The sequence below is a fragment of the Cynocephalus volans genome, chromosome 7, assembly GCF_027409185.1.
Source record: "Cynocephalus volans isolate mCynVol1 chromosome 7, mCynVol1.pri, whole genome shotgun sequence".
Lineage (NCBI taxonomy): Eukaryota > Metazoa > Chordata > Mammalia > Dermoptera > Cynocephalidae > Cynocephalus > Cynocephalus volans.
Genome location: NC_084466.1, coordinates 97,454,409 through 97,471,143, shown reverse-complemented (window position 1 = coordinate 97,471,143; position 16,735 = coordinate 97,454,409). Strand labels below are relative to the sequence as shown.

Below are 16,735 nucleotides of genomic sequence, written 5' to 3'. Positions count from 1 at the left end.
TAAAAAATATTTTATAAGCTGCCTTGAGAATGCCTATGTCTCCTAAAATGGGCCTACGATATCCTTCATTATAGAACCAAGAAGTGGGGCAAAACCCCTCAGATTCACGACTCACCCCTAACCCAACTACCCAGCTGGGAAACAACAGATTACATGACACTACGCTTAGAAGATGACGGCATGGGGGCCAAACTCCAGCAGACATCACAGTAGCGTTGAACCAACCTCTGTCATAAGTAGGAACACTTGACCAGTCTAAGATGAAAACCCCACAGCCACCCAAGAAATGTATTTAGAACCTTGGTAGTCATGCTGTATGTTGCTTCACCTTGTAAGCCACACGAGGGCACAGGAATTCTATATGCACGTTAACACACAACTGGCATATGTACACACGAAGGCAGCTGAGTGTTCTTCCTCCAGGAGAGGTAAAGGAAAGCAATGCTGACATTATTACTTCCACAAGCTACTCACACAAAGACTGAGTCCCCAAAAAGCTCAAGCCAGTTCACCTGTGTCCCTTCAGATACCAGCGAATTAATTATTAATCTGCTACCCAGGTTATAGCTTTCCCTGCCTCTTGGGAGAAAAACCACAAATACAACCAGTTCACAGTCTCAGCTGAACTGGCCACACTCCAAAAGCTATTGGTTTGGGCCGAGCCCATGGCGCACTTGGAAGAGTGCTGCGCTGGCAGCGCGGTGACGCTCCCGCCGCGGGTTCGGATCCTATATAGGACTGACCGGTGCACTCACTGGCTGAGTGCCGGTCACGAAATAACGACAAAAAAAAAAAAAGCTATTGGTTTGACTCTGGTTTCTGTGCGAAAACATGTCCCAGATTCAAGACATTACTAAGTTCACCAGACGGCTCACCAAAGTTTGATTAACCTATAACATACCCAAGCTAGGCTGGTGCCTGCCTCAGTTGAGGCCCAGGGCAGAGGGCGGAGGGGAGGCAGAATTTGAGTCATGGGTAAGGCTCTGGGGAGCGTGGGGTCACAGAGACAGCACGAATGGGAGCTCCATGACCCAGAAGCTCCCATCATGCCCTCCCAGGCACTGAACCGTACGACTCCTGAAAATCACCCACCAAGATACACTGCCTGGTTCTACCTCCAAATTAGGAAGGAGCCCAAGTAATGAACACAGCACTATCAAAATGAGTCTCTAGCAAAGGAACACACAGTGATACACAGGGAAGCCAGAAGAGGACGGACTGAGACGTCAGCAGACCAGAGCCAAGACAGAAGATCTGCCATGAAAAGCAGGGGCAAGGGACCACCATTCTCTGTTCTTACAAATGCTCTGTCACTAAGTAAGTATAACTCTGATCCAGCTATTTTCTCCAACCATCCAGCCAGGAACTGGCTACAACTGACCAAAATTTATCAGGCTTCCAGGAACACAACTCACCATCACAGGCCTAAGCAACAAGAATACTTTGTAGGTTACAGGAACTAGAAACAGTAACCATTTTCCATAATGATTTTTGTATTTTGTTGGCCAGGCTATTCTGGACTGAAAATAATCTTGGGTAGCCCCTTTCATCTGTCTTTGGTCCAGCTAACAAAACCCACTGTCACTTCCCGATCCTAAAGGTCACTGTCAATCAGTGACCCACTGAGTGGTGACAAGCCTCTACCTCTGAACTAGAGGTAAAAAGGTATACATGGTGAAGTCTGTATGCCTATGAAGTCATTGGGTTCCAACCTGAAAGAAATTCCATGAACACTGAGAAATAAAACTTAAGTCTCAGCTTCTAGAAATTTCCTTTTTAGCAAGACATCCCCACCTGCCTCCAACCTAAAGCCAAATTTTTTTTTTTTTTTTTTTTTTGGCTGAAGTACTGTTTATTTTCTTTAAAGCCAAATTTATAAGGGTGCATATGAGAAAAACGGTCTGTGGTATGCAATAGATTTGGTTTCCTAAGACGCGCCGACGTATGTTAACAGAGAAGCGACAGCATGTCCTCAGGATGGGTAGTGCAAGGCTGAAACCCAAGCCTCAGGTGACATCGGTGGGTGACCTGCTGCTGAGGTGCAGGTGCTGACTCCCAGAGCTGGACTCCTGAGAGGGAATCAAACAGTGGGTCAGAACCTTTCAGAGACATAAATCCCTTTCCCAGAAAATGTATTTATACACAAAATTCTCACGCCGTTTCAGGAGGTTCTCAGGGACCCAAGCCGTGGACTTACAAAGCTCTAGTGGCAAGAGTGGTTTTCCTCCACACCAGTGGGAAACAACTGAGAGGAAGGCACGGTTAACCACCTCCACTAACTAGGCCAAGCCCGGTGCCCTCAGGCTGGAGACCAAAGTGAACAGCCACTTTTCTCTCGACCCCCAAAATGAGAGGGCAGACATCTCAGTAATGGTGACATGATTCAGCAGAAACACAGGGGAAACCGCGTGTCAGGAGCCGAAACAGAAGACTAAAGGAACCTTCTTCAAGACAAAATTGGAAATGGCACCTGAGAGATGGTGATATCAAAGACAGACTAAGTGGAGAGGGGGTAGGGGAATCCCAAAATGTTCCAAAAGAGCAGTTTCTCTTTGGCAAAGGGGAAAACCTGTCCTTTGTCTTTTCAGGAGCAGAGCACAGGGAAGTGGCAGGAGGCAGGCTGCACGGGCAGACAGATCTCACGCACGCTGGGAAGGGCCTTGTCCGCCATACTCACCCCGAAGTGATGGGTGCACCCTGTGGGCAATATTACAGGAACCTCTAGGGAGTTCTGAAAGAGGACAGGACAAGCAGGCTCCCGTCTGTGTCCTAACTACCCAGGCATGAGGTGGCAGAAGAACTGAAAAGGAGGCAGGACGTACAAATGATGGGGCAGCTAACTGGAAGGCTAATCCAAAGCAAGAAATGGTGGCTGACAGAGCCTAACCGAAAGATTCCAGAAGAACCAGACAGACAGGAAAACGGAGCTGACAGGGTTCAAGGGGAAGTCTGTCCTGCTGAGAGAGAAGAAAGCAGCAAGAGGCAAGCGTGCGAGCATGTGGACGGCACACGCGCCTGCGAGCACAGTGAGGTGAGGGCATGGGATGTCATGCCAGAGTCCCTTCGAGGACCAGAGATGTCTAACTCGGACAAAGAATGTTTTGGAAGGGCCGGCCCGTGGCTCACTCAGGAGAGTGTGGTGCTGATAACACCAAGGCTGCAGGTTTGGATCCTATATAGCGATGGCCGCTTCGCTCACTGGCTGAGCGTGGTGCTGACAACACCAAGTCAAGGGTTAAGATCCCCTTACCGGTCATCTTTAAAAAAAAAAAAAAAAAAGAATGTTTTGGAGATATACACAGTCATCTTCAAATAGTTGAAGGACACCTTCTGCCTATCACGTGGGAGTGGAGCTGTCTGGGAGGTTCCAGACCACACACCTCAGAGCAATGGGTTGAGGTTAAGGGAAGCAGACCAGCTCCAGGTAAGAAAAGTATTTAATATCCACAGGGGTATACAAAGGGAATGGGTTGCCTCGTTAAGTGATGATCTCCCCAACAGTGGAAGCAACCAAACAGAAAAAAATTCCCAGCCCGTGAGTTCTGTGGGAGGGGGTTCCTCTTGAGTGGTGAGCTGGACTAGAAGTCTTCGTGCTTATAATAATGAGGCAGATGACATTTTCAGTAACTATAGATAACCAATATATGAAAGTATGCTAAACCACTTATTGGTGAGTTATTTCTCAAAGTAAGTTCCCAGCAAAGCTTTCATCTCTTTTCTTAACCTCCCACAACCTGCCCCCAAACACCAACTTCCTTCTCTGTGGCTGCTACGCTGAACTCTAAGAAAGTTCTTAGAGTGTTTGCCTGACCCCCTGGAGATTTCTGATTAAATGTGTCTGTCATTAAAAGACATGAAACCACTCAGGGCAAATCAAGCATTACACTTCTTAGCTACTACACTTATTCCAAGGGCCTGGCACATGAGCCCAGAAAGACATGTATCAAAAATAGGCTGCAATGGAATTTTACTGTATTGAGAATGGCTGCCAGGAGCTGGACCCGATATGGGCTTTATGGCAGCTCTAAGACACTAGATTCAAAAAACAAAACAAAAAAAAGAGTCAGGAAGAGAAGAAGAGCTCAATGGAACCATGTGTGATTTAGGTACTCTTATGAGAAGAAACCAAGCCTTAGAATAAGACTTGCAAGGCAATCTACTCACTATCTAGATGTTTTCAGTGAAACCTGGTATAGTGAAAAGAAAATATCATCTGCCTCCAAGTCAGGCTCTGCAACTTCCTGTCCCAATGACCTTAGACAAATCACTGTCCTTCTCAGCTTGTTTTTTAATCTGCAAAATAAAGATGAAACCACTGATGTCGGTGGATTGCTGTGAGAATCAAGGTGATATAACTACACATAAACACTCCCAACTGCCAGAGCACTGCACATCCCAACCATTATGCCCTTACCATCATCTCTCTGGGATTTTAATTTGTACACGTGATCTCAACTCCCCTACGAGACTGGCTTTGAAATCAGAGAGTCAAGAGTTCAGATCCTGGTTCTACCACTTCTAGTCATGTGACCTCGGCCTTCTAAAATTCTGCCAATTGGGCCTATTATGAGTACCCACTCCAAGGGGTTTGTAAAAATTAACCAATATTTGTAAAACACATAGTTAATATTACTATTATCATCCATAGTTGCAACAACAGTAGGACCTTTCTCTGACCCATTCTCTTGCCCAGAACAGGTGCTCCACAAAGAGCAGAATCAAGCTTACTCTACATTTAGTCAGGTAATTAAATGGCAGCTCAAAGCCCTGGAGAGCTGTATCCCAATCACCTCAGAAGTAATCAGGTACTGAATTCAAGGCCCAGGAGTCATAAGAGGAGAGTGAAACACAGGCCACACTGTAAGGAGCCCAGGGAGTCGATCCTGGGGTCTCAAGAAGCTGAATAACAAGTTCTGCAGGAGCAAGACTGAGGGGTGCCCAGCAAGGCACAAATGCCACAGTGAAATGCTTTCAGTAACTCATGACACTGGAGCTGCAGGCTGACTATCCTCCAACAAACTCCAGTCCCAATAAAGCCATCATTGCTTAAAATATTTTTGAAGCCTACTTTTCAGAAGAGCTACTCCAGAACCTCTCAAAACCTCTCCTCTTCCAGTAGGGCAAGGAGGCATACGGCAACATGTTACTAGCCTGACTGCTGGGGCAGACTAACAGGACCGAAATCCCTGCTCTGCCATTTACTAATCCCTGGACAGCTTACTTACACCACAATTATCTACAAAATATGGAAAATAGTGTTCCTTTCTCCAGAATTCTGTAAAGATGAAATGAGAAAGTAGAGAAAGCACTTAAGAGTCTCTGGTACCTAGGAAGCTCTCAGTTCACTGTACAGGGAATTGCTAATGGTGGACTTGAGGGGGAGGACCAAGGGGAATTGTTCACATTCTAATTTTTATATTTGGGCATAATTTAATTTTTTCTCATGCTACCTCTAAAATCAGAATTAAACCTTACAACCCATCAGAGGGAACAATTACTGCCCAATATGGTAGAGACCACAAGCTGCTGCCAAATATACATCCTCCCTTCTTTCATAGGAATAAAACTACAGATTTTTAGCTACAAACAGGGCTGCCAAGAATAAAGACCACGTTTCCCAGTCTACCCTGCATCAGGGTGTGGCCATGAGACCACATTCTGGCAGATGGAATGTAAGTGGAGGTCACCACGCCTTCTTTAAGTCAGGTGTGGTGGCTGGAACTTCATCAGCCAGCTTGGACCATGAAGAAAAGGGCTAGGCCTCAAAGATGCAGAACATGGAGCTGAAGAGCCCAGGTCTGTGAGTTCTTCTGGCAGTACAACCCCACTGGACTGCCTGGCCCCTGAATTCCCTGGGATAGGTAGGAATAGTTCTATCATACTTAAGCTGCTATTATTATAGGTCCCTGCTGTTTGCAGTCAAACTTACACCCAACTAATATACACACTTAATCAACTACCTCATTCATAACAATAGCCTTCAGATGAGGAGACTTTACTAAGGCTTACCTCCATTGAGGATACTGAAAAGGCCAGGTACACAACATAATTTTCAAAAAAACCCTCAGAATGAAGGAGACAACCTTTCCTGGAATGTGTACCTTATGTTCTGTTTGTTTAAAACAGTCGGTCTCATTATTTCAGCCATACGATATATGCTTTTCCTTTAAAATATTTTAGGTAATATATGCTAAGTACTGTTTGAGTCTAGCTACAAAAAAAAAAAAAAAAAAAAAAGATAACAGTAAATGCATGCAGCCTCCCAGTTCGTACATTCCACAGGGCAGTGGATCTGCTGCCTGGGTAAGGTGTCACCAAGGCAATGGGCAGGTTGCTAGGAAACCAAGAGAGGATAATCCCAGGAGGGGCAGCCTCTAGCTCAAGTCCCCGCATTCAGACATTTCTCTCAGAGGAATTCATGCACTGCAGTCCCCGAAGAGCAGGAGATACTGCCATGCACTCAACACTGACTACTCAAACAGCTGGTGTCACAAATACCTTCTATGGCAAAGAGCACTTGTCTCTTCTTTATAGGATCCTGCTTTTGGAAAACATTCTGCATGTCAGAATAAAACACTGCCCAATTAATCATTCAGAATAGCATATACTCAGAGGTAGCCTGCCTTGATTTGGAGGAAGTAAGGTTCAAATTTCCTCTTATCACATAAAAAAAAAAAATCAACGGCAATAAAGCTCTTAAGCTCGCTAGGTCAGCCTAGCGACCTTAAGAGTTTTATCACCTCTGGCCCCAATAAACTGTTATTTAAGCCAAAGGTTCTTTCTTCCCTGCTTCTCCTCTCCTACTACTGCCTCACTTTTTAATTTTCTTCACAAGCCATATCATTCCAGGGCAAGAAATCTGTCTACATGGGGCAGGCAATGACTGAGAGACTGAGGCATAAGGATGCAATCTTCTTAGATCATACAAGAGTGGGAGCTTAATTAATTTTGGGAAGAGAAATTCCGAACTAGTTCACTCAAGAGCACTCCTTTCCCATAAAAACTCCTGCTAACAAAGCTCTTGTTCCAAATTGTCAACAGATCAGGTGATGATCAGAGATGAACTTAAATCACCTTAGGTAAGTTATGCTGCATAGGGCTAGCTGGTTAGCTCAGATAGTTACGGCACAGCCATATAACATCAAGGTCACTGGTTTGGATCCCCATACTGGCCAGCTGCCCCCACCTCCCCGCCCCTGCCTCCCAAAAAATTATGCTGCAATTCCTGACTATGAAAAAGTGAGCCCCTGGCAGGACTGCCCAGGTAGGTACCAGTCAGGTGAGCAGGTACAGGCAGGGGTCAGAGGCGGCATCTGCATGGTTCTAGGCCCATGAGGGAGCTAGTCCATGGCAGTCCTCTGCCGCTGACTCACGGTGGACTCAGTCAGCTGGCACTGGCTCTCAGCACAGCCATCCCTGCTAACTGGCTGTGTGGTCTCAGCACACTTATAGGAGACTAATAAGGAAATCCAGTGTTCTGAACTTGACTCATATGATTATTGACTAAGAAGTTTCAGATACAAGGCTGTCTACTATAAACGCCACTTTGGGATTACTTAGTTAATACTTAACAGGACAACTGTCTTCATTTGAAATAACAAAATCTAAACTTTTCAGACCACAGCATGGGTTAAGACAGGATATTAGAATGCCCCCAGCATTCTGATTCAGTTGCTCTCACCTCAGAGGGCTCCTGTTAGGATTAAATCAATATTAAGTAAGAAGCACTTAGCAGAACATCTCGATTAAGTGTTTCGCTATTATGACACATACAGTTCCTGCAAACCGGCTAAACCAGCAGTTCTCAAGGTGTGGTCCAGAGAATCTTCAGAGTCCCAGAGACTCTTTCAGGGAGAGTCCATGAGCTCAATATCCTCATAACACTGAGACATTAGTTGCCTTTTTCTCTCATTCACTCACAGATGTACAAAAGACTACTTCTGCAGGCATGTGACATGTGACATGTGACATCACAATGGACCACATGCAGAAGCAGCTGAGAAGCCGGCCAGGTGGTAAAGACATTGCAAACATGTAAAACAAGCCATTCTTCTCATTAAATATGTTTGTGTTTAGAAAAATAGTTGGTTTTCATTAATAATGTTAACATGTAACAGGTTTATCTAAATGACTAATTTTTAAATTTTGTTGATTTGATTGGCAAGATGATAAATACAACCAACATAAACAAAATTCTGGGTCCTCAATGAGTTGTGTATAAGGATCCTGAGACTAGGAAGTTTGAGAACCACCAGGCTAAACATATAGGGAACAACCAACTTCTGGAACCAAAAGGGGGGAAACTAACTTCCTCAAATTATAGCTGGTTCCCTTTTCAGATTTACCTCAAATGAGAGTCACCAGGGACATCTCCCATGTCCCTATTACCTACATAAAATCCTCTCCAACAGGTTGAGGGGAGGGAGATCCCTCTAACCTGAACGCAAACTATTATAAAGGGCGACACTGCACTTAAGCCCAACACTTCACTTGTGATTAAACAACTACCAAAAACAATTTCTTAAAATTAATTTCAGGGCCGGCTGTTTACTCAGTTGGTCAGAGTGTGGTGCTAGTAACATCAAGGTCAAGGGTTTGGATCCCCATACCGGCCAGCCACCAAAAGGTAAATTAATTTAATTTAATTTAATTTATTTCAGTAAATAAAAGAAAATGCTTTAATCGTGATGGAGTTATTAACATTAAGTTTCATGCACACCAACCTCCCAATGCTTCCTGAGTTGAAGTCGACTTGGCTATATCTCACTTCATCTCTCATGAATACTCAGCACCTAGTATGTGCCAAGCATTGCTCTACGTGCAGCAGATACAGCAAGTGATCAAGATAACAAATATATCATAATGCCAGGAAGTGGGGAGGGCTATGAAGAAAAATAAAGCAAGGCTGAAGAGAGAGCAAGATCAGGGCAGGGTGGGGCCAGGGGAACTCTGTTAAGGCAACATGGGAGCAGAGACCAGAATGAATAGAGGAAGCAAGCCCCTAGGATTATCCGGGGAGGAGGATGGCCCAGGGAGGAGGAATATAAAATGCAAAGACTCTGAGGACCAACGGGCCAGAGGCTCAACAGCAGACTGGACCAGAGAGAGGAGGAAGAGCTGAGAGGTAGCCAAGCGCCAGACCACCTGTGAGCTTGCCAGATACAGTCTGGGTTTTATTCCTAGTGCTATAGGAAGCCACGTGGCTCTCTGGTATTAATGCCTAGAAGACAGACTTACAGGCTCTCTGGTATTAATGCCTAGAAAACAGACTTACAGGCTCTCTGGTATTAATGCCTAGAAAACAGACTTACAGCATCTCATCACAGCTGCTGCAGGATTTATTTACTGTAATAAGTGACATCACTAAGACTGGCCAAAACAAATTTCTGTAGTATCGCCTTCAATCTTAGTCATGACATTTCCTCTCATGTAAGTAGTTTCTTTTCAAAACCAGTATCTATCCAAATATGGTCAGCATTTACTATTTTAAAATTTAGAACTGTCACTAGAATTCATCACACATATTCTTAAACACAGATTTCCATTAGTAGGGGTTCATTAAATTGACACATCCATACAATGAAATATTCTGCATCTTTTTTTAAAACAGCTGCAAGTAGGAAAACATTAAGGAGGCATGACAACTACACGCAATGTGGTACTCCAGACTGGATCCTGGAACAGAAAGACGAGATTAGTGGAAAAATCGGTAAAACTAGAATAAAGTTTGCAGTCTAGTCAATGGCATCATCCCGATATTAATTTCTTGCTTTTGACAAATGTGCTGTGATTATATAAGACGTTAACAGTAGGGCAAGCTGGGTGAAGGGTGTACAGGAACTCGCTGTACTGTTTTTGTAACTGTTCTCTAAAATTATCCCAAATGAAAAGAAATTTTTTTTCAAAATTAGATCTATCTGTACTAGCATGGAATGACCTTTAAGATATATTGTCTAAGAAAATAAAGGGAGAAATGCAAATGAAACCACTTCACCATTTTACTCTTATCAAATTGGCAAAATTTAAAGTGTGACAATACCAAATGTTAATGAGAACATGCAGCAACCAGAAATTTAAAATCCTGTGGGAATACAATCTGCCAAAATCATTTTGGATTCAGAGCCCTATACCAGCCAGTTGCCAAAAAAAAAAAAAACCTTAGAGAGCAGTTCAGCAGTTTCTAGTTAAGGTGAAAATATGTACGTATACTTCACAATTCAGTTCTTCACTTCTCTAGGTATAACCTCTAGAGAAATGTTTGCCCATATGCACAAGGAGACACCTCACAGAAAAACAAAACCAGAATAATCTAAATGTCTACCAGTAGAATAGAGAATAGGGATGACATAAATGGAACACTATAGTGAAAATGAATGAAATAGATCTACAATTATCAATATGGATAAACCTCACTAGTAAAACAAAAAACTAATTTTACAATATTTGTGAAATGTTTAAAATATCCAAAAACGATACCCTGTACTCTGTTAAAGGTTACACTGACATGTGTAAAAAGTATAAAGTCCTGTGGGGGAATGATGAATACCAAGTCCAGAAAGGCAGTAACCTGCGAGGGAGGGGAGCTGTGAGGCTCCATTTCTTAATCTGGGTGTTGTGTACATGGGTGTTCATTACACTCTTCCACCTTTCTGGATGTCTAAAATGTTCCACAACTTAAAAAAGAGCAACGAGCAAAACAGACACCATAATATGCTACCATTTGTGTTAAAAAGAAAACAGGAAGGAGGAAATCCATGAACAGCAGACTTGACAGGAGAGAGGATGAAGAGTATGCACCTCTGGAAGGCTCCTAAAGAGAAGGCCTGGGGGGCCGTGAGGGGGAACTTTTTACTCTACACACTATTATATCGACTGAACTTGTTTACTGTGTGCATCTATTATCTACTCTAAACAGTTCACCTCCATTTATGGGCGGGAAATCAGACAGGGGCTTGAACAGACTTACTCGAGACCCCATGGTTAGTGACAACAGGTCTAGACCCAAGTATGCAGGTTCCCAGGAAACAGGCCTGACCTGCCGGGCTGCTCTGACATCAAGACTGACCCAAGAGCTGAACCTAGCTTGGCTACCTCAAGTACGCTCTCCCAACTCCCTCGTAACTGCAGCCTACCTACCCTGGTTTGTTTTCCTGACTCGGTAATTACGTCCAGCATACATATTTTTAATAAGCCAATTTAACTTTGTGTTGTTTGTCAAACTCACAACATCCTTTGAAATGAAAGACACCAGGGAAATCACAAAAGCAATGGCAGAGAATGGCTGCTGTGCTCGCAGGACAAGGACGTTGACAACATATCTTATTAGTGGTTGTCGGGGCTCAGAAAACAATATCTCGAAGTATGGCTCTTTAGCATGCTGAGTACATTGAACTAAAGGAGAACAGAATGCCTCAGAAGCAGCCTCAGAAGCAGAGTCTCTGACTTTCTGACCTTCTCCTGCCCTCCTGTCTCCTGCCCCTCTTTCTCCCACAAAGCAGTTGTAGGAACTAGAACCCCTCTCCCTCAAAGCAAGCCACAAAACCTAGAAATATCATTCTAACCTTCTCCCACCTTTCTGTGTAGGAGCGGACCATAAGGAAATTCTCTGACCTACCTTGTCTCGTTCCAGAGGGGTCCTACCCCATACCCCAGAAGGAATGAATGCTATACAGAGGTCAAGAAGAATCTGAACAGACAGGCCTTGCTGGGCCCCCACCTGCACCACCCCCCAGGTCTATCACCATTAGATCATACCCTTTGCCCAATCATATTTCTACGCAGCTGTCCATCCTTCATCAAATCTAAGCACAAAAATGGACAGTTTTCCCTGGATCTTCAGGTCTTCCTTTCTGAGGGTTGCCAGGTCATGTAAAACTTTAATTATTTTTTGGCAGCTGGCTGGTAGGGGGATCCAAACTCTTGACCTTGGTCTTATCAGCACCAGTCTGCCTAGTGAGCTAACTGGCCAGCCCCAGTAAAACTTTAATAAATTTGTTATGCTTTTCTCTTGTTAACCTGTCTTTTGTTATAGAAGTATCAAACCTGTCTTTTGTTATAGGAGTATCAGTAGTGACCTTTATGACAAGTGAGAAAAGGTACCACACCTTTTCCACCCCTAATGGTACAGCAACAAACTCACAGACTTCACTAAGCCCTTTCACATATTAACTTATTAAAGCCTCACAGCAACTCAGTGAGATAGGAATAAATGCCATTTTACAGATGAGGAAATACAGGAGTTTAAGTAATCAGTCCAGTGTCATACAGCTAGTGTCAATAATGTGATAACGTTCAACTTCTATTTCACAGTATCATCTCAGTCCCAACATAAAGAAATACAAATTCCACAAGGTTATTTTTTGGAACCTCATGAAATGAAAAATAAAGCAATTAGTACCTTTGTAACAGCCAAATTCTTCATTCCAGTCACTATATTTATTTCTCATTGTTTTAAAATAACTTTTTTTTAGGACTGGCCTGTTAGCTCAGTTGGTCAGAACACAGCCTTATAACACCAAAGTCATGGGTTCAGATCCCCATACAGGCCAGACACACACACACACAAAAAAAGCCGCTGTGCATACCTGTCCTAGTGGCTTGGTCTTTGCCTTCAAAGCTTCTGAAGCATGCTTTATTAGGTGCTTTCCACAGCCAGCAACACCCTGCCCTTCCTCTTTCCCATCCACTCCAGCCCCAGCCAGCTGCCTGGACAATTTCACACAAGAAAATGGAGAACCAAGTTCTCCTTCCCCTGATCTAGAAAATTCCATACCACTCAATCCAATATACAACTATCATAGCAGATATTCAAAACAACCTGTCAAATGCAATTCCAGGACTTGACAAATCACTGATCAATTAAAACAAGCAAACGCTTCTTCCTTTATGAATTATACTAACATTTTCACAGAATAAAATTTATTTACTATTGATAAACAGGGGACTTATCCAAAATTCCTGGCAGGTGGGACCTGCAGTACTTGCAGATATTCAGCAGGCTAGGCTATAAATTCATGTCTTGCATCACAAAAAAGTTAATTAAAAATAAGAAGCTATCAAATGAATTTATGTTTATACACAATAAGTTTTAGCATCTCTACGGAATACACCTGCCCCAATGTGGGGCAGACACTATTCAGCTGGTTAGAGCCACCACATAGATGACAGCAATGAGGGCAGCTAAGCTTCGGCAAGCACCTGCCACATCCCAGCCTCCGCTCCACATGCTTTACAACTAACATCTTATTAACACTGGGCCTGCCTTTTTCCACTAGAGGAATCATTCACCAGCCTGGCCTTGCTGTATGATTCCATTTGTAAAAGTTCACAAATGGCAGTTTTTTCATCTATGCTGTTGGAAGTTAACAAATCTGTTTCCTTTGGGGCAAGTGAGACAGAGTAGTGAATGGGGAAGCACAGGAGCTTCTGGGTGCCGCTAATGCTCTACTCCTTGACTTTGGGGACTGTTCACATGGGTAGGCTCATTATGTGGTAATTCATCAAGCTGTCCACTTAAAATGTGCATGTATGTAAATTATACTAAGTTTTTAAAAAGTTAAGAGGTACGTATTGACAGAGGGATGTGGAAAGAGCAAGCACTGTGAGAAGTCCTGGTCCTGGCATCCCCAGTAAACGGCCTATGATTTGAGAGAGTCACCTATGGGTGCTTTTATCTTCCTTCCTTACAAAGAGTTAGAATACTAGATGCTCTTCAATTCTGTCATTATGCCATCGCTTCACTTTTGTAGGTGGGGAAAAGGGAAGGAACAACTAGATGGGTAAAAAAGTAACTCAAAAGCAAGTGTCTCTACCACCAGGACATCATTAAAACACAAACATAAAGCCTCTCCAGACTCAGGATGGAACTCTGTCCTACAGTAGCACCATGCTGAAAGGACAAATTCTAAGAACCTCCCACGGAACAGACAATGGCCTTCATTAAGGAACTCAATGTTTTTAGAAATCTTAGGAATAACATTTCCAAAAAGCCACAATGAGGCCAGAGCTGTCAAGGCAAGTTATTATCCAAGGACTGCTGTAGAGTATACATAAAGCAAATGTACCTCACAGGGCCTGGTTTTCCAAAGCCTTGCAGTTTCAAGTATTGACCTTGCAAAAGACAGGAAACTTTCCCCAGGCTATATATAGTCTCTGTTGTAAGATAAAGAATTGTAACAAAGCAAGGTTGCTGGCTCAAAAACAGACAGGTTACTGATTGATATGTAAAGATACTGGGAAATTGCTGTAAGAAGAGAATGTTTGCTAAAATCAAGCTTTTGTTGCAAATTGCATTATAGGATGTCACCTTACTGAATGTTACCAGCTTCTATTGTTAAACTTTTTAAACTGTACTTAGCAAACACCCCACCTATGTTCTCTTCCTGTAACTTCCTGGTCTGGAGAATAAATGCGGGAAGAGAACCCCAATTCTGGTTAATTTCCCAAATGGAAGGAACGCCTCACTCTTGCGGGTTTGGGGAGATTAACCCCTTTTGGGGGCTTCTCACTGCTCAGAAGTGATGGGCTTTGAGTAATCTTTGGTGGCTCTGTCACCCAGGGGAAAAGGGGTGACAAATCCATGGGAGGCAAAGCAACAGGCTGTTATCAGCATGACCTTGGCATAATCCTAAAGACAGGCCAGCAAAGTTAGACCAAGGCCGTTATAATACCTTCCATTGGGTCCCTTGGTTAACTAAATATTCTCATTAACTATACTCCCACATATACCAGAGGTGGATTTTACATTTCCAAAGAAACAACTAAGTCCCTTTTGTGTGATGTGAGTGAATCAGAACTCAGGGTCTTGTGAGGAGTGACTCAATGCCAACGAGAACAATTGTTTGATACAGTAAAAAGAAAAAAAATTGTTCTGTAACAGTACAGAAAATTCAGAGACAAGCATTAGTTTATTATACAGACCATGGAATTACAGCAGTACAAACCTCAGTGAGAAACAAATTTTCTTCAGTGAATATAAAACCAAAAATCTTTCTTTCTGAGCAGCTCACCTTTCACAGACTACATGTAAAACAAATGTAAGAGCTCGGTCTAAGGTCAAGACACATTCTTGAGAGCTGCTGAACGCTAACATGAGAAAAACACCTTAAATCTATTTCATCTAATCTATGTCATTAAATATCGACTTCATTTCAAATCTTTCTTCGGTTTTCCATCAACTCTGTCCTCCACTTTGTTACTGTTTATTAAAATTTGAGTGGCTGCATGGTAGTTAGAATGACTAGCCCCTAAATTACATACAGTTACTAAGAAACAGAAATAGAGGTTGGGGAAGCTAAAGATCAGGTTTATTTCCCTTCAGTGAGCTATTATCTGAAACACCTAGATTTGGGATCCTCTCTGCGAAGAAATGAAAATCTGGCTTCACGACTATGTACAGAATTTCAATAACTACTCAACCTCATTCCTTTCCCGTTACCATCATGATTTAAACGAGGTTCAAACATGAAGGCAAGAGTTTTTCCCCAGGAGGGAAAAAAAGAAGGATCATGGTGACACAGGAAGGACAGGAGGGCCCTAACTCCAGCAAGGGAGTGCAGCTGGTTCCCAGGCGCTGCCTTCAAAACCTGCAGTGATTTTTAACAACCATCAGTACTGTTTGAGGACAATAAATAGGTATTATTATATACTCTGTGCATAGTTCTCACGTACTTACATTTTCCCCAAAACGAAGGCTACTGCTAAAACCGGCCCATGGCTGTGCAAGACATCTTAAAGCAGGTGAAGTGAGGACTCCACTGCAAAATTACTGGGACCACAAAACCCCATACCACCCTCACCACCTAGGATCCAGAGTAAACGTACATGCAAAGATAAGCATCAAAATTAGTGATAGACCTATGTGTTTCCTGCAACCTCAGTACCCTCACAAATGGCAGCAACTGAGGCCAACGGCCAAGGTTCTGTCCTGCGGGATGGGGCTGCAGTCGATCTCGATCACGTGCGCCCAGCACCGGCACAACACAGCTGCAGGAGCGAGCGGGGGGTGGGGAGAACGGGCACCCTCAGGGAAGGCCGAGGGAAGGCCCCGGGCGGCCCACGCGGGCCCCGAGGGAGAGACAACCTCCCCGGCCCCACCCGCCGCGCCCACTCGCCCTCACCCAGGCCCAGGCCGCGCCAGCAGGTACCCGCCGAGCGCACGCGCCTGCGCAGTCCGCGCCCCTCGCCAACCCGAGCAGGGGGAGCCGAGGGCCCAGGCCTGGGATAGCCCGCTCCCGAGCCCGTGGACGCTGCGGGGGACCCCTTCCCCAGGCTCGGGGTCCGAGGGCTTACCCGCGCCCAGGAGGCTGGCCAGGACGAAGAGAGAACACATGGCGCCGTTTGACTTCGCAGTCTGCAATGCAGAGCGTCAGCTGATACCCCGCGGTTATAAACCTGCCCTGCCCCGCCCAATGCGCAGGCGCAAACCCCGTCCCGGCTGTTCCCGCAGCCTGACTCAGCGCTGCTCAGGGCGCCTGCGCGAAAGGGGGGGGGGAGGGAGGGAGAGAGAGAGAGAGAAAGAGAGAGAGAGAGAGAAAGAGACTGCTGGGGGGGAGGGCGGAAGGGAGGGAGAAGGGGGAGGGGGGAAGAGGAAGGGAGGCCGGGAGAGGGAAAAGTGAGGAGAGGGGGAAGGGGCAGGGGAGGAACTTCTGGTGGAGGGGAAGGGAGATATTGCAAAAGAAAAACGCTATTTGAATAAATCAGTATTAGGGATCATATATGTAAAATGTCTTTCAAG

At 44.3% G+C, this 16,735-nt stretch overlaps 1 protein-coding gene across 4 annotated transcripts in view; it reads right to left on the bottom strand.

Annotated features, from left to right (window-relative positions):
• The window catches only part of PSAP (prosaposin), a 34,348-nt gene extending 17,951 nt beyond the window's left edge, over positions 1–16,397 (bottom strand). For all 4 annotated transcript variants that reach the window (XM_063102136.1, XM_063102138.1, XM_063102137.1 and 1 more), the window contains exon 1: positions 16,291–16,397. In XM_063102136.1, coding sequence (XP_062958206.1) covers positions 16,291–16,330 — 40 coding nt within the window. In that variant the 5' untranslated portion in view covers positions 16,331–16,397. The remainder of the gene's footprint in view (positions 1–16,290) is intronic.
• Positions 16,398–16,735: the final 338 nt, after the last annotated feature.